At 41.0% G+C, this 17,764-nt stretch overlaps 1 protein-coding gene across 4 annotated transcripts; it reads right to left on the bottom strand.

The window, feature by feature from the left end:
- Positions 1-423: 423 nt before the first annotated feature.
- NUDT4 (nudix hydrolase 4) lies at positions 424-17,737 on the bottom strand. Of its 4 annotated transcripts, none has more exons than XM_074325281.2 (6): positions 17,236-17,737; positions 16,419-16,622; positions 7,010-7,120; positions 5,787-5,831; positions 3,620-3,707; positions 424-3,324 (listed from the first exon to the last, which is right to left on the bottom strand). In XM_074325281.2, exons 3-6 carry the CDS (start codon positions 7,061-7,063, stop codon positions 3,122-3,124), a joined length of 390 nt encoding a protein of 129 aa, XP_074181382.1. In that variant the 5' UTR covers positions 7,064-7,120; positions 16,419-16,622; positions 17,236-17,737; the 3' UTR covers positions 424-3,121. The 4 variants fall into 4 exon arrangements, with proteins under 4 accessions (XP_074181382.1, XP_074181384.1, XP_019565855.1 ...); XM_074325283.2 differs by having other exon boundaries at positions 3,620-3,704; positions 17,236-17,736; XM_019710296.3 differs by lacking the exon at positions 16,419-16,622 and having other exon boundaries at positions 17,236-17,735.
- Positions 17,738-17,764: the final 27 nt, after the last annotated feature.

Genomic DNA, 17,764 nt, shown 5'->3' with positions numbered 1-17,764 from the left:
AATGGCAGGCAGGGTGCCTAGAGCCAGTTAGTTACCCTTTTAAAGGGAGCTGCAACAATTAAAGTGGTAGTGTAGCGAGCATCTACAACACATTACAGCAAAACAGCCTAAGTTAAGAGGTCTTGAAAATTACTAAAACAGCCCCGTGACGAAGGGAGAGGAGCAATCACAACCACAGCGGTACACCGTTCGACTGCTGTCTAAGAAGATGAGAAATACCCATTGAGAGAGTGATGGCAACACCTGTTGAGCAGTTGCTTTTAACCTGGCTAATTCCACTAGTAAGGACCATACATGGAAAGTTGTAATATATATGTACCGCTACTGAGATAACATGGCCATCAATGGGAGAAACGTAATGTTACTGTGGAATGCCAGACAAGTTTTCACTTGGTCTTAGTTTAAGAAAAAAAAAAAAAAAGATACTTTATTTCCACTTTTATTTGATGTTTCCAAATATAAAAAAAGTCAAGATTCTTACACCAATTATCTCCAATGAGACCATGCAAAGCAATTCAAAGTGTATACAACAATCATCCCCCCCTCACTTTTGCTGCTTTATACAACTGTGTGATCAACAACAGAAAACTGAATGGCATGTGCCTGGTTGGAAAATTTCACCTGTTTACAAAAAACAAAGCCAGCAAGGAACATACAGGATAGTTGCTACTTCGAGTCTGCAAGTCAATTTACAAACTTAATTTTACTTAGGAGGCACATGGGACTGGAAATTTTAGCTGCCCAATTTTATCCAACTACCGCACAGAAAGCACGACAGTCCAAACACTCTGTAAACTTTGGAGTGCTGAGATAATAGACACGTTATCTGTAGTAGATTTAACTGTTGAGCCTGAAAATGTAGGCTTTTTCTCTTAACAGAAATTTTCTTTTGGGCCTTTCCTCTTATTTTGCTAGCCTGGGTTCCAGAACAATAATGAAGAAATCCTCCTTTGAAATGTAAAGTGTGACAACTGTGAAGTATCCTGTTGCATTGTACACATTTTTGCTAGTTGCACAGACTAAAGACAGTTGGTTTCTTAATAGCACTGAAGAAAATCCTGACCCAGTGGCACTATTTTGTCCAAATGTTTCTGACCACAGAAAATTATACAACAATATTTATAGGCTCACTTTAAAGAGATGGCTGACATTAATACTGTACATATTTTACAGGTCAAATACATAGTCCACGAGTTTATAAAATAATCATGCATTAACTCTAAAAATGTCATGTACAAGAAAGATACCCCCAAGTACTTTTGACAGCATTTCAGATGGACACAGTCTTATATACAAAAACAATCCAGTTCCTCTGCTGTGTGAAGTATGTAATTTAAAGAAACTTCAGACATTACTGAGAAAACTTAGTCCATTGAATATTCATAGAAAGTGTCAATCTGTGGGTTTTAAAATGTTTCCTTTTTAAAAAAACACCCAAAATACATAACCTCTGTACAAAGAAAAATAGAAAAATTCCGATGATCATGTTTGATCACACTACATAATTTAGAATGAAATGTCATTGGTTAAATTACTCATTCCTTTGACAGCATTAATTTGTGAATTAATGTTTATAGTTAGTTCAGCTGCATTTATGGCACAAGATCTCATTTTTAAAACAGTGGCACCAATTTTCATTAAGTGTAACAGCACTCTTATTTTTAGCAGCTCTTGTATTTTTAAAGGTTAATTTGTAGAACAAATGTGTAACTATACTTATTTACTACTTTATTACTCACCAGTTACAATTATTTACAAAAAGCTAATGTCTACATATAGAATGATCTTGCCCTTGTCCCTCACCCCATATCTTATCCAAAGGTTTCTCCTACCACTGCTTTTTTGACCTTTGGGGAAGTGCAGGAGTTTCAAGAAGGTACCTATATGTATTTTAGATAGGATTCTTGATTTTAATAAGTATAGACAAGTAAAAGACAAACTAATTCTTAGTTCAGGTTCCAGTGCCCCCCAAATTAGCTGTATGATAAATAGTACCTATTGACAGTCTGTAAAGGTGAGACAATCTAAGGTGCCTGAACAATCTAAGTCTGTAACAGCTGAGCAGCAAGACAATTTTAATCGTGATGCAGTCACCACCAACTGGCATTTGTTAGACTCCAATCCTCTCTGTGGTTATTGGTAACCAGAACATGCAACTAAAGAGGTGTCACTAAACTAAAACAGAATACATTTTGAAAGCAATTTACATTGAGGAAAATACAGTTCTCAAGTATTCTGTGTAAAGAGAGATTATGGATAAAGGGAATTGGCACCCTGCGTGCTAACTCAAACTCCATGAATACAGTTTCCACGATAAGATGTGTTTGCTTCATGTGTTTTGTTTACAATAATACACCTCCCTAAAACTCGCCAACTACACAGTTAAAATTTTGTTAAAGGACAATTGAGTTATAGGGGAATTGGCCATGTATGTAGCTAGTGACATGAATACCAGTTGTAAAAATTGAGACAAATGAGTTGATCAATTCCTGAAAATAGCAAATGAAGTCCTTTGTCAAAATGGTTATTGCACCATACAAAAAGAATCCAAATCTGGAATTTATGAATTAAAATTGTGATCCTATGAAACAAGTTTTCAGATGGATGGATTTTTTTTCATTCTGAAATGTGTTTTAAAGTTCTATGTTTAATATTTATAAAATTGTTTAAGTTGTATGAATGGATTTTTTTAATACCAAGAATTATTTTTGGAAATTTCCAGAAGGATTTGTTGAATACGTTAATGCTGTGAATGAGAAAACAATTTAGGGGTAAAATATACCCACAAGTTAAGTTGACAAAAAAACCACAGACTGACGTTACATGGACAAAAAGCTGGAAAAAATGCTGTGAGAAAAATGACAACCAAAATAACAAGGAGTAGGATGGGGCAGGGACACAGTTAAGGCATCTAAAAAAAATCCACATGGCTTTGGCTTATAAAATATTTTACACTATTAAAAAAAAAAAGATTTGAAAGCATCTGAAAAATATGCAAATTGTTTGAAAATCCTGCATGGCAAATTCAGACACTTTGCAAAGGTCATTCAGATGTTTGCCAAGGAAAAGAAGCCTCTCGCTGTGAGACTGCACATGGTGGGAGAGGCCTTCCCCATGCTCTCTATCTTACACTAGACGGCAAGCCAGAGGTCTGTGCAGCAGTTACGAACAAGGTGCTAGTATCTGGGAGAGAAGGGACTGTGGCATTTCCATTGGATGGAGAACAACCCAGCTTTAGTTTTTCCAGATACTCTGCATGGACAGGCTTATGACACTGGAGAACTTTGATGGCATCTTCTACTTTGAACCACTCTCTCTTCCTTCCTAAGAAAACAGTAATGACATTGATCACTATAAAATAAAGTCAAAAGTAAGCCATACCCTGTTAACAGGACCCCTCATTCTTCTCCCATAATGACTTTTTTTTTTTTGGAATGGCTCAGATGAACACTATGCTGAAGAAGAATTTTAAAATAATTCAAATATGGAGATACCTATATTGATCTTCCCTTCTCTAAAAGAAAGGTAACCAAAAATAATTTAAGATAAAAATTGGATACAAATATGCAATCAATATTTGAATTAAGAGAATTCAGACAGCAAAAGAAAAGGAACTTACCTATATTAACAGAATCTTCCCAATCTTCTAATATTTCCGTGACAGTAAGAACATAAACGTATGTTCTGTGCTTTCGGTCTTGGTTCTGCTTGAATATAAAAGGGAAAGCATTTTAATCTACAGGTGCCAGCCATGTACATATTTTTGAGGAAAAACTTCAGTGGTGGCATGCTGATCAGCCAACACAGGCAAGTATACTTATTAATAGTTGTATAACCCAGTACAGAAGTGAGTTGATTATGTAAGACAAAACATTGAACATGGTGGATACTAAACGTTTTATAACTTTGATTTCTGCCCATCAGGCAGGTAATCTTCATAAAGAAAATCTTAACACTGGAATGGAATCTATATTAAAAGAATGGCATTCCTGTCATTAGCCCAGGTCCTGCTGTTCCCGGGGACTAATGCCCACAGCCTTTCACCGCGACGCAACAGTGCTTCCCTCAGGACCTCCGTATCTGCAGGGTGGTCTCCCCAGTCCATTCGGAACAATCCTGTGAGCTTTCCGATACGCACACAAGCACAGCCCTACTAACCTAGGCGAGGGCCCCTCACCCTTGGCATCCATGCCATCAGCCAGGATGGGTGGTTTTTTAAGAGACATCAATTCAGTTAGTTTGAGATGAGGTATTTTGAAAGCTTCCAAATGACCTGTATACAGCCAAGGTTGAGAATACCTGGTCTATCCAATTTTGGAATATTATTTTTAGTCCTATATATTCAAACTCAGTTTTACCCATATTAAAACTGCCACCTAATCTTGTCTCGAGTTGCAAAATTAAACAAGTCGGCCTAAAGATTAAGGGGCTGCTCATCTTCATCTCAGCTCGTTAGCCTTGGGCACTGTCATCTACAACTAGAGATAATGGCCCTAATTTTTTCCACCACAAATAGCCTGAGTAATCCACTCATTCAAACTGTCTGGTCTTTGGGAAGGAATAAGAATGGCAATAAATTAGAGGCCTCTCACATAAAACATTATTGTTCATTATTTTTAAGAATTCGTTGTCTTACCTCTATGCCTGGCAAATACTACCTTTATTATGTTATGTTTACAAATGTATGGAAATCACCAGGTTAAATGAGTAGGACAATTCTAATTTTCGGAAAAGTGATAATGATTTAAATAGTAGTCTATGAAAATTCAATAGTAAAAGCGTTTACTACTACTACTACCAGTATTATATAAGCTTTATTTATACTGTGAAAAGTTTTCTTCAAAAATCCTGTCAGCGTACTGACAAATGAGCTATTCGTACCATGGCTACTCTGAATTACAGAAAACTCTCAATATGTTTTTTAGTTTAACCAGGAGGTGGTGCTATTTAGCTAAAGCAAGTGCTGAATGCTGGAAAAGTGTGAACAGTATCTTAAGAACTTTACTCTCAACAATTGTGTCCTGGGAATCAATTCTACCGAGTTCTGTTAGAATTTTTTCTGAAATCCTGTAAAAAGGCTTAAAAATAAAATTTACATGGTTCTACCAGAAGGGTGGAGCTCATCCTTACAGATCATGGGAAAAAGTCAATGTGTGGTATACCGTAGATGTAGGTTGAATCTTGGGTGAAAATCTCTTTCAGAATAGTGTGGGTCTCATGACCTGCCCTCATTTCTCCCCACGTTCCACAGAATACCTACTCCTTCCAAATTCCCTCCCCACAAACTGCATTCTGCATTCAGTAATAAGGGATTATACAGAAGAGAATTCAATGCTTTCAGCATCTGTTCTATGTATCTGAGCTTTGTACCCTCCCTCACACAGCCCTTTAAGGATAGTCACTGTGTATACTGTCTAATGTTATGTGCTTAAGGTAAGGGTACATTTTCAGACAGTGTCCACCAGAAACCTAAGCCCTTATGTGATACTGAAGAGACTGTACCTCCTAAAGTCTATACCTAATAAGTATGCAGTGAATCAAGAGGTAAATCTTTCTACATCAACTCCACTGTATTGTCATAGAGAAGTAACTACCACCATAATAAAGCTGTATATAATTGATGGTACAGGAAGGTTAAGCCATTTTTGCTTCCCTCCCTGCTAATCCTTAGACTTGCCTACAGTTTTGGAGCAATGTCTAGTTCAGGCTGCTGCCAGATTGTCTGGCTGGTTGGAAGGAATCATGAATTCTCTTATCAGCAAGCCAAGGATTACTCTGTAACTCACCTCAAATATGCCCAGCAGTCTGCCTAATTTTCCTTTGACTCCAGCCTGTTGAAAAAAGATGAAATGTAAAAATCTTACCTTTTCGTAACAAAGTTGGTATGAAAATTACTTTCTGGCTATTTCAATTTTTGAATCTCAACAATGGGCTCCTGTACCAAGCCTGCTTCTGTGACCTTTTTCCGGTTGTGCTAAGGTTCACGGCCTGTGGTTTGTTGCAACACATGATTTCATTTGGTCCCCATGCAACGTCTTGTTGATCAGACTCATTGTCATTTATTTTATAAGAAATGGCAAGGACTGACCGAAAATGAGACTTTCTACAAATCTGGGACTAACTTCCTGAATGAAATCACTTTTCTCTGTGAACTGATACATACTCTTCCCCTTTCTTTCTTAGAGGCCTACCTTTCTTTGTTCCCAGCCTCAGGAGGTCCAATTCCTTCTGTGCTACCCGGCTCCTGCAGAGGCCTCCTTATTTTACCTAATACTGTAAAGGACTGACTGGCACTTCAGGGCCCCCCAGTCAAAGCCAGACTGTGTACATGCTGTCTTCTCTATCTGCAATGTGTTCTTCCCTCAGGAAGCTGCTCATCCTTCAACACCCATCTCCATGAAACCTTTCTGACTACACATCAAGGCCCAGTGAGAGCTTTGCATTTGCTTCCTACTTCAGTAACTCTTTATGGCACTTAATCCATCCTGTCTTGCCTGTGAGTAAAAGCAAGTTGTATATTAAGTGTAAGAAAACAAGCAAGATGGGTGCTTTTGTGCATGTATTCGCACCCCATTTTACTGAACTTCCATATAAAACACGTAAAATCAAAGCAATTTGCTTCTTATTCACTTGACAAAGAATCACAGCACCTGCTTAGTGTCTGTTCTTGCTCCGTGTGATACTAACCTTGCTCTGGGGTTATATATTGATCACTGACCAGACTTCTGTCTGTTACTCAACTGCATATTATACAACTCCGGGGGGGGGGGGGGAGCTTCCATATTGATTTTAGCTGTTGTACAAGGTACTTAGCAAAATGCCAGCAATAGTCATATGCTTAAAAATGTTGAACTAGGCAACAAAAAGGTACCCATGTGACCAGCTTGTCTTCTTGCCTTCTCCTTAGTGTACGTAGCAAAGTGCCTTGTTTGTGAACCAGAAGACTATCCTGTAAAATCCCAAAATACAGTCTGTGTGAAAAGAACAAAAAGACTAGTGCTCGCCTCACCTCTTCGTAAACCTCCCTCACGGCAGCTCCGCCAGGCTCCTCCTCGGGCTCCATCCCTCCTCCTGGGACGATCCACTGGTCCGGGTACCGACTGCTGCTCACCAGCAGCACCTGCAGGACGCGCGCACAACCGTGAGCTCCCGGCAGTGGCAGCACGTGCTGTGCTGTAAGCAGCATCCTCACCCCCGGAACACAGCGCTTACCGGGCGGAACCATGTCTGTATTAACCCTTTTTACATTTCATTAAAATTCGTAGAGGTCACACATACCACAGAAAAGCCATTGCTAGCCTTTGTAAACACTCTTTCTGGATTCAGAATTCAACAATAACACCATCTCATGACTAAATAATTCTTACCAATGAAATCATTTCAACTACCAGATTCCATGAGTAAAACTCTCTAATTGGGTATTAACTAATGATAAAAGCAGAAACTTAGTTTAGTAGCCCCAGAGCTGTACGTACTGACATTTGTGGCCACGTCCATTATTCTTTACTTATAGAATCTTATTATTCTTCCAAATTTAAGGGTATGTGACCAAGGTTGCCCTGTTCCTTCACCTATAAAATGTAAGAATACTTAGAAGATGCTGTGCAAAATAGGAAAATTCACATAAAGCTGATACTAATAGAGAATTCCTGTTTTATCTATACTTAAGATTAGATGGAAAGAAGTACCCTTCATATTCCAAACCTATATAAATGATCAAAAGCCACTCCATTTGGATAATAAACAGCCGTCATTTATGATCTAGGACAGGGTTGGCAAGCTATTGCCTATGGCCTGTTATTGTACAGTCTGTGACCTAAAAATGGTGTTTATATTTTTAAATAATGAAACTCAAATTTCAATGTCCATAAATAAAATTTTGTGAGAATCCAGTCACTCTCATTCATTTCTGACATACTGTCTCTGAATGTTTTTGTGCTACAATAGCAGAGTTGAGTAGTTCTGACAGGGACTGTATGGCCCGCAAAGCCTAAAACATCTGATCCTTTACAGGAAAAGTCTGCAGACCCCTGATTGAGAACAGCATTAAGCTTGAAATGTACAAACACTTTTAAAAACACAAACGTTATTATCACAGTATTATGTATCACAGAGTATACTGGAGACTCAAAATTTCAACAATACCTGAAACAGTGATTACATATCCATCTTATTAAAAAACTTTTGTGGGCTAGGTAAAGTTGAAATTCACCCAAGTTCTGGGGCTGGCCCTGTGGCTCACGTGGTTGGAGCGCCATGCTCCTAACACGGAGGTCACCGGTTCGATTCCCACATGGGCCAGTAAGCTGCGCCCTCTAGAGCTAAGATTGTGAACAAGGCTCTCCCGTGAGCAGCCGGAGGTTGGTGTGGGCTGTGCTGTGAGCTCCTAATACCAGCATGAACCAGGGAGCTGTGTCCTACACAACTAGACTGAGCAACTAGACTGAGAAACAACGGTTGAACCTAAGTGGGGAGGAGGAAGGGGGAAAAAAAATAGAAATTCACCCAAGTTAAAAAATAAAAAAAAAGTCCGGGCTGGCCCGGTGGCTCAGGCAGTTGGAGCTCCGTGCTCCTAATGCCGAAGGCTGCCGGTTCGATTCCCACATGGGCCAGTGGGCTCTCAACCACAAGGTTGCCAGTTCAACTCCTCGACTCCAGCAAGGGATGGTGGGCTCCGCCCCCTGCAACTAAGATTGAACATGGCACCTTGAGCTGAGCTGAGCTGCCTCCCGGATGGTTCAGTTGGTTGGAGTACATCCTCTCAACCACAAGGTTGCTGTTTCGACTCCCGCAAGGGATGGTGGGCTGCGCCCCCTGCAACTAACAACGGCAACTGGACCTGGAGCTGAGCTGCGCCCTCCACAACTAAGACTGAAAGGACAATGACTTGACTTGGAAAAAAAAGTCCTGGAAGTACACACTGTTCCCCAATAAAGTCCTGTTCCCCCTCCCCAAATAAAAAAGTCTGATAAACCAGTGACATTTATGAAAATAACAGATGTCTTACCCAACTTGAACAAAATGTTTGTAAAATTACCTTAGTATTAGTAGTACTGCCTTCAAGTAAGCAGTTCTTATCAAATTAATCAATTTGGAGCGAAGTTTAATCACTGCTGTGGGTCCTCATTTTTAGACACACACACCAGTAGTTCTATCTGCCCAGCTGCCTCCTTACTGACAAAGCACCTGCTGGCCCTGAAGAGTTCGCAGACAGCACTGGACTCACCTACTTGGGTAAGCTGCCAGGAACTCAACCTTCCCCCCAAACTCCGGAAAATATGGTAATGCCGGTCCAGGCACATAACCTTCCGAATCTGAAAACAAAGCAGCACACCTTTGCCTGTGGACACGCCATCAGCGCAGAGCAGTGATCCATTAATGCTCAAGAGGTCTGAACACTGTTTCTCTCACTCTGGACCTCGTTAGGATTATGCTTTCCGCCAGCATTATTCCTTCAAGTAAATAACTGGCAGAGCAGTGAGTGGCAAATTGAGAAAAAAAGCACTCTAAATTAACACAATGGTTGACAAAACCTCAACTCCAATACTAATGGCTGACAGTGAGGGTATCACCAAATCCAAATATAGCAATTTTGGTAAAATGAAATGTAAGGTCTTAAATTTAAGCTTTCTTAAGTATTAGCAAATAGGGCTTATGTATCAAAATCAGAAATGTAGAGGCAAAATAAGCAAACCTGCCAAAAATTGGAAAACACGGGTTTGAACTTGCAGGTGTTTGTAACTATACAGAAGATCATAACCAAGCTGTGTTTCATTCCTTGATGCACATAATGATGGGCTAATAAGATACCTTTTAGTGCCCCGGTTCCATCATCTGTAACAAGTAACTATCCTTATAGGATTAAGTGTTAATGAGGATGAAATATCTTAGATTCTGGCCAAAGCACTCACTGTTGGCTTTCACTAGCTCTTCTGCTTTCCCACCAATTGAGTTGAATCAGCTTACCAAGAATTAGGCTTGTTCCCCCAAATTTTGCCATTTGTACTTGTTTTATTAATTACTGGGAGTTAATGATGAAGTGAGGACAGAAAAGAACTATCCAAAAGACTCTGCAAAGACTTATTAGAGGTGGGTTACTAAAAACTGCTATCAAATTAAGTGTGGATGAGGCTACTATAAAAGATTGGAAAAAATACAAAAATCCAAAGTCTGCAAAGGTCTCTAAGTTCAGAATCTACCTTAAACAAAGTGAAACTGCAAATTAGATTTCACCTTTGTATTTTATTCAAAAATGAGGATTACCAAGGGTTTGTGGTTATTCAGACCATGGCTCTATATGTTAAGACTGGCAAATGAAGGTAAGTTTTTAACATTAAAATAAAAATGTTAAGGCACAGAAGCATTATATCTTGCATCAAGGTGAAACGAAATGGTAACTAACCACTGGAGGTCCTGACTGCAGAGCTGGAGGCCTCTATCCTGGTCACCAGGCATGGGTTAGGGATAATCTGGTTCTATTGCATGGAGAAAATTCTTACTACAAAATTCTACACTCTCTAAGCAACTTCCCTGATTATCTTCATAATTGGACAGAATGGTGCAGGTGGCTAGCACCCAAAAAGTACATCTTTCTTTAGTAAATAGCGAATTTCAAAACCATAGATATTCATAATGTTTGAGTCCTGAAAAAATGAAACTCAGTGTCATGTATCTAGGTCAATGACTGTTATATTCCCATTTGTTCAAGATAAGAACTAAAGTACATAAGGTTAATAATGTTGAAAAACCCATTAGTATAGTCTGTGTCTGCTTTTCTGAATTAACACTTAAGCTTCCAATTTAAAATCAAATCTTTATCTATAAGACACCATTAACATATGACTACACTTCCAGAAGTCAGTGACATGTAACCTCTGCATGGTTCAACATCTCCCTTCATAAATTACTATTTAGAAAGCCTCAAGAAAACACGTCTATGTAAGTTTCGGACAAATGATTTCACTGAAACCAAGAACTCATTGTGTGTTCACATTCCAAAATGTTTAAATTTGATCAAACCATTAACCTGAAATGCATCTTTCCCAAAATGATCAATTTAAATGAGTCATTAATATGTGTGGTACAGAAATGATCATCATCTAAATTACTCCCGTTTCCCCGAAAATAAGACCTAGCCGGACAATCAGCTCTAAATGTCTTTTGGAGCAAAAATTAATATAAGACCTGGTATATTATTATATTACACTATTATATTTTGTATACCAGGCCTTATAGTATAGTAAAATAAGACCAGGTCTTACATTAATTTTTGCTCCAAAAGACACATTAGAGCTGAGTGTTATTTTTGGGGAAACAGGGTAGCTTAACAGATTTGATAAGCCTTTGATAATGGTACAGATTTGAAAACCAGTGTGTTTCATTAAGTACTTGAATACTCATCTTGAGTACGTCATGTGGAGTTCAAATGAAGCCACATTTGTGTGGGGAGCAGAGGCCAGGGGGAGGGAGGGTGGTAATTAAGAAAGAGCAAGAACTGAGGGATACACTCTATAGATGAGAGTAGACAGAACTACGGTGGGTCTGCCAGGGTAGAAGGAATGACTCTGCGTGGCATAAGCAGAGATAAGGACCATGCAAACCCCTCCAACACACTGAAGAGGCTAAACCCACAGAACCACACCCCAGAGCATTGTTATTCACCCCGCCCCAAGCTCTCTGAACACTTCTGTAGCAGTCCCAATCTACTAGGACCTCTAATATAGTATTAGCATGCTAAATAATGCTCTAAAAATGCGATTATTGAAGTTAGCAAAGATAGGGGACTCAGTAAGAGGATACACCAACAGCTGACAGACCCATCCACTGGTCAGTCGTAGGTTTTAAATTCCTTTTCAAGTACCTTTCTGGGTATATTAAACTTTGTATATCCAAAAAGACGACGGTCTGTCACATTAGTGACCAGATGACAGAGATAAAAGTAGACATTCGATGTTCCAGATAAGTCAGGGCTGAGACCAAAGGAAGGATTTATGAAAAGGAGGCTAGCCAACCCACCAGGCTGCAGAAGGACACTGGAGTCACACTCACAGCCCAAAGCCAATGCTTAGAGTGGTGTGAAGCAGAGACGCTTCTTCCTCCTTGCTCCAACCTGACCACCTTCATATACGCACTCCTCCTCTATCAGACTGTGCCCCTTTCCGTGTATTGGACAACAGTCAGAACAAAACACCATTTACCTGGCATTCTTGAAAAGTTATTTCTCACACTTGTCTTTTTCTTAGAAGCCTAACATTTTAAACATTTGGAATAGAAGTATTTTCCATTCTAAGTAGTGGTAGTGGTCGACCTGGAAGCAGCCCTGAGGTACTGAATGAAGGGTTGTCCGCGAATCGGAATGATCTGTAGTCTAGATCTATACCCTATATTGCCCAGCAAATCCTCCTCACTGGGCATGTGTAAGAGCATGTATACTACATACGTCCTGTACATAAAGATTTGGTTTTAAATTGGAAACTTAAGTGTTAGTTCAGAAAAGCACATGTAAGAAATGCTGTTCAAGGTCTATGCAATTCGGTCATGGCTTCAGAAGCTCGAGGTACAGGGCGTGTTAGTCCCCTACACCAAAGGGCCCCAATGCCGTTTCAGCTTTTACTCTTCTAACTGCTGTTCTTGGTCACTGCCTCTGGGAACAAGTAGCCACTACAGATTATTCCTCCTTCCCAGTAAAAACGTAGCTAACTCTCCAGAGAACCCCTCAAGTGATCCCTAAATCTAAGAATAAAGAGTTTTGTGAATTGTAGCTATTAGAAGCTGTTTCAGGGTGGTTGTTCTTTCTTCCCCCATTATCATGAACCAGGACAACATGAATGGTTAAAATACCTCCACCACAGTTAAATGTTCTGTCAGCATTTAGCCAAAATTAGGCCAGCAGCATATTAAAAACACCCACAATGCACACAGACATTTAAAAAAGTCATAATGTAACATACAATAATGGTTATTATATCCACTAACCAGCCACCTACTGCTATTATTAAGCAAATTTTGGACTACAGAGTCACAGTGCAACAGGAGGATCAGAAATAACAGTTCATTCTGCAAAAACGTGTTTAACCCAAATTAGATTATATGGGATTGGTAGATTGATGTATACCAATAATGGTCAATTGGGTTGATCGTGACGTTTTCTTCCAGCAGGTCAATGTTTTGAAGTGATCGGGTAAGCTTTTACAGAATTAGAGAAAGCCCTGGAGATATACCAAGACCTAAGGAAAAAATAGATGCAAATTCTACAGAAGTGCCTTCCCTTGATACAAGTGGCGGACTGAGTGGCCAAGGAAGCCCTTCTTTAGGTCTGGGCCATGTGCAGGCACAGTTGTAGAGGTTGGTGGCATTCCCCTGTGCTAAGAAATTTCCTTGTGTTTAGAAAAGGCTATCTTTGGGTATTTATTTAATTTTAATGCAAGTGGCCTCAATTTGAAGCAAGGATCATCAAGGACTTAAATCTCTGAGAAGTATGAGCCCCAGAGAGTATGTCTGAAAAAGGTGGACTGCCTATTGATTCTAAGTGTAAAAATGCTAGTAGAGATTGAATTGTACTGATATTTCTTATCAGGACTGCTTTTGTTTATTAGAGGTCCGGTTTTGGAGTCCCATAGGTTCTGAGACTCGGGTAGAGTCCCATCAAGTCTTAGTTTCAGTGCATCATTTATTTTGTAGAACTCAGATGTTTCAGGGGTATACATTCAGCAGTTAGCAGACCATCTGTAGAATGCAGCCCCTGGCTCAGGGACCTAAAAGCTAATTAGAACACTAGTCCGAATGGAAGGGCAGTGGTCAGTTCTTACGACTGTTATCAGGATCCCACCCAGAATCAAGTCATTTCTATTTCTCTCTTTAGCATGCTCGCCTATTTTGCTATCATTCGCAAACTTGAACTATCATTTGTTCTCTGCTATCCTAAGTTGCAACCCAACCAGACCACAGCCAGGATTTGCTCTGTTTGTGATGCTTGGTCCCTCCTTTCCCATTCACAGAAATCCAACTCCAAATGACTACATTGGATCTTAAGCCTAGAGCATCTGATGACACTTTCACTTTATTTTATTTCCTTTTATATCAGTCATTTATCTAACCTCCTGCTATGGAATATGTTCCTTAGGAGCTGACACTTTTCATCTTTTCATCCCTGTTAAAACTGTCAAATCCGCAAACATGCTCAATGGAATCCATTTCTGGTTCACTTTTGTAAATGCATGGCATAAACACAGTATCCCAGCTACTCTATGAGACATTAACTTGTGGGCTTGCCTGGAAGCCCAATTACCAAAACTAAGGGTGGTTCCCCACAGAAATAACTAGCTGAGGAGAGGATTAAAAGAACATGAGATTTAGAAATAAAGGACCTGGGCTCAAAGACCTGCCAGCTTCTGTGACCTTGATAAGTTACTTCTGCTGCCCAGTTACTTCTGTCTTCCTATACAAACGCTAGTGCTTATTATTTAGCACACAGGGCAGCAAAACATAAAATGGGAAAATATATAAAACCACCCCCCAAAAATAAGACTTGCTGTAGAACCGTCTTGCCTACAACAACCTGCCTGAAAGTAAGGGCTGAGAACTCCTTCAGTGTAGGCACAGCCAGATCAGAACACTGCATAGCTTTCGGGGGTCAAACAGCAATTACTATCTATTCTTTTTCAATTTACACTATAAACATCTCATGCTAAAATATTAATAAAACATATATTTAAATCTCCCAACCAGGATCTAGGTATTCTTAAACCCAGTAGGGGGAAACAAATCTTACCTAAAAAGAGGTGGGTTTCCAGCTGGTTTGTATCCTATCCTTGGAGAGCTAGCAATGTAATTTCACCAGAATGGAACAAATTCATAGCAAAGCACCAAAATGTCCAGGAAAGCTAACAGGGTTCATTCTATAATTATCGTAAAATCAGAAGGTGCCCCAACTATACACAGCTACACCAGACATTAAACTTGGCTGTGCATTTTAGAGAATTCAAAGCCTTCCCTCAGAGCATATTCTCTAACAAACTGATTCACTTAGTTTCTCAACCCAGAGATTATCAGATTTACAAAGTTTTATGTAACGGATTTATCTAATAAATTCTCTAAATCTTGCTCCTTACTTCATTTTATCTAATGGCATTAGTATTTTATTTTGACTCAGCTAGGGGCTAATTTAGCATTTATTACAGTATAAACAATTTCCAAGTACAAAAAGAACTCTTATCTGCTGAGGCAATTTCTGAAGTTCTCAGACTTTGTTTTACCATTCACACAATTTGGATCATTTCAACTTCCTCTCATTTCCCTCTGGGAACCTGTGTTTTACAAAGCCTGAATTCCAAGTTCAAGTTATGGCAAGACTTCAAAGTCACTCCTTGAAGAAAGGCTTCCAAGCTCAGCCTCACAAAATCTCACTCATTCAGCAAACAGTGTGCACACATTTGCTATGGCCTGGGCCCTGGGCCAAGAGCCCAGCATCAGGAGCAGGCACCGGATCCTGAATTCTGAGTTCTACCACTTCCTAATTATGTCGTTTGGGCAAAGTACTTATGCTCTGCAAGTCTCCTCACCTATAAACCAGCACTAAGAGGATTAAATGCAACAAACTGAAAGGTCTTCTTCAGGCAGTGCCCTCCCACATGGTAAGCACTCAACTCAGAATGTGGTTACACAACGGTGAGCATATCAGACAAGATCCTTGACCTATCTGGATCACTTTGGGCAATTATATCCTTTGATATTCAAAAGCGTGCCTTGTCCTAATGAGCCCCTTCCCTCAAGGAACTTCTAATCTTTTCTTTTTTTTTTTTTTTTAATAGAATGCACTCATGGCTTGTAGACTTTGTTACTATGTAAATGTTAGAAACCTTTTGCCTACTGTAACACTTTCTAGCTCTCTTAAGTAGGCCCAGCGCATAGACAGACCAAATTCCTCTGAACACTTCTTCAAAATTTAGGTTTAACATGTAAAACCTGCCAACTGAGCACGGAGCACCACTGAAAAGCTTGGTTTCTTTTCAAAACTAAAGACAAAGAGTTTGAAGTACACCATTTTGAAGCACTTTGATTTCTGTTAGCATACTAAGAACTGGGTGTAAACTATGTCATACTCACCTAACCACAGGGACTAGCGATAAGAAGCCATGAGATTCCCATCTCCAGCCTGGAATCTTATTGGACACAGATGGTTATAGAAGCAGAACTCAGCATGTTAATTTTTTCCCTGTCTAATCATTGGAGGAGTGGCATTGCTAAAAGATTTTCACTGGCGACCAACCATTATTACCCTAAGCAATTTTAAAACAGTGAGTTATTTTAAAGTCAAATACATGTAACTGAAATAAGTAAAAATTGCTCTCCAGGGAAACCTCCAGGATCTCACTATCAACCCAATGTAGATGGATAAATTTAGAAGAGTGACTGCTTACTCTTAGAACAAGAAAGATTGCTCCATTCCAGATGTCAAGCCAAACACAGCAAAGTAAAGAAGCTTTGATAAATACGTCCAGAGCGAAAGATTACTGTCTGAAAATGGCAACTTTGCCCATCTCTAGTCCATCTTCTCCCTTCTGGCGTTATTCCACTTTCCACTAACCACATTTTTCTGCAGTCAGAGAACTTCAAAAGGAAGCCTTAAAAAAAAAATCAAGTATAATTATGATAAGTGCTTGTAAGTTAAAGGATCCCCTTAAAAGTGGAACTGACAGAACTAGACTGAATGGGCTTTCATCTTAAAGCACAGGGGCTGTTTGGTATTCCACAAACCTACCTAGATTTAATCCGAAACCGCGAACTGCTGTAACATGGAAGGAACATGTAACAGACGCAGAAGAGCTTGGGCTGCAACACTCACGCCATTTCTACCCTATTAGCACTCAAGGTTTATCTGGCTTTGACGCTCAACTCGCGGGTTAAGATGGTGACTCGGCTAGGTGCGACCTATACGGCCCCGGGCCTTCCCCGGGGCCAGGAGGCGTATCGGCCTCCAGTCCTCACGACGGTCCAGTTGGAGAACGTTGGGCAGGGCGAGCCCCTTTGTCTCCTCTATCAACCAAGAGAAAGAAAGAAAGGAAGGAAGAAGGAAGGGGAGGGAGGGAGGAGGGGGAGGGGGCTAATCCCTCGCGGCTCTACAGCCAAACAGAGGGGCCGGCGGGGAAGGGGAAAGGACAGGGCAAGGACCCCCCCACACACACCTCAGCCTGCCCGGCGCCCCCCGGAGGCACAGTGCGCGCCGGCCTCCCTCACCTCGTCCTCCTGCTCACTCCGGAAGCACAGGCACGCCGCCCGCTTCTTGAAGCCCTCGCGGTCATAAGTCCGCGTCTGGTTGGGCTTGAACTTCATCATAGAGGCGGGCTCTTGCTGCCGCTGCTGCTCCGGCCGCCGCTGCGGTGGCCCGGCCGCCGCCACCCCGCCGGGGAAAGGGGATGAGGGCGAGTCGGACGCAAGGGCGCCGGCAGGCGAGGCGGCGGCCCGGGAAGGAGCAACGAGGCCGGCCGGTCAGTCCTGGAGCCGGCGGCCGCTCTGAGGCCGGGCAGGTCGCAAGCGCCGGTCAGTGGAGCCCAGGTACCAGAGGGGAAGCGCCGCCTTTGCCGGGGCGTCCGCCGCTCTCCATGGAGCCCGCCAGCAGCTCGCCTCCGCTCCCTCCGGCCGCCGCCGCCGCCGCTGTCGCCGTCGCCGCCGGGGAAAGAACGAGGCGCTAAGATTGCACCACGAAGAGACAGTTGCGGACACTCGCGCCGACTGAACAGCAGCGCCGCCCCCTCCGCCCCTATTT

This window comes from Rhinolophus sinicus, chromosome 1, assembly GCF_057876585.1.
Source record: "Rhinolophus sinicus isolate RSI-liver-muscle chromosome 1, RSI-T2T, whole genome shotgun sequence".
In the NCBI taxonomy this organism is placed as follows: domain Eukaryota; kingdom Metazoa; phylum Chordata; class Mammalia; order Chiroptera; family Rhinolophidae; genus Rhinolophus; species Rhinolophus sinicus.
This window is presented reverse-complemented; position numbering and strand designations above follow the sequence as displayed.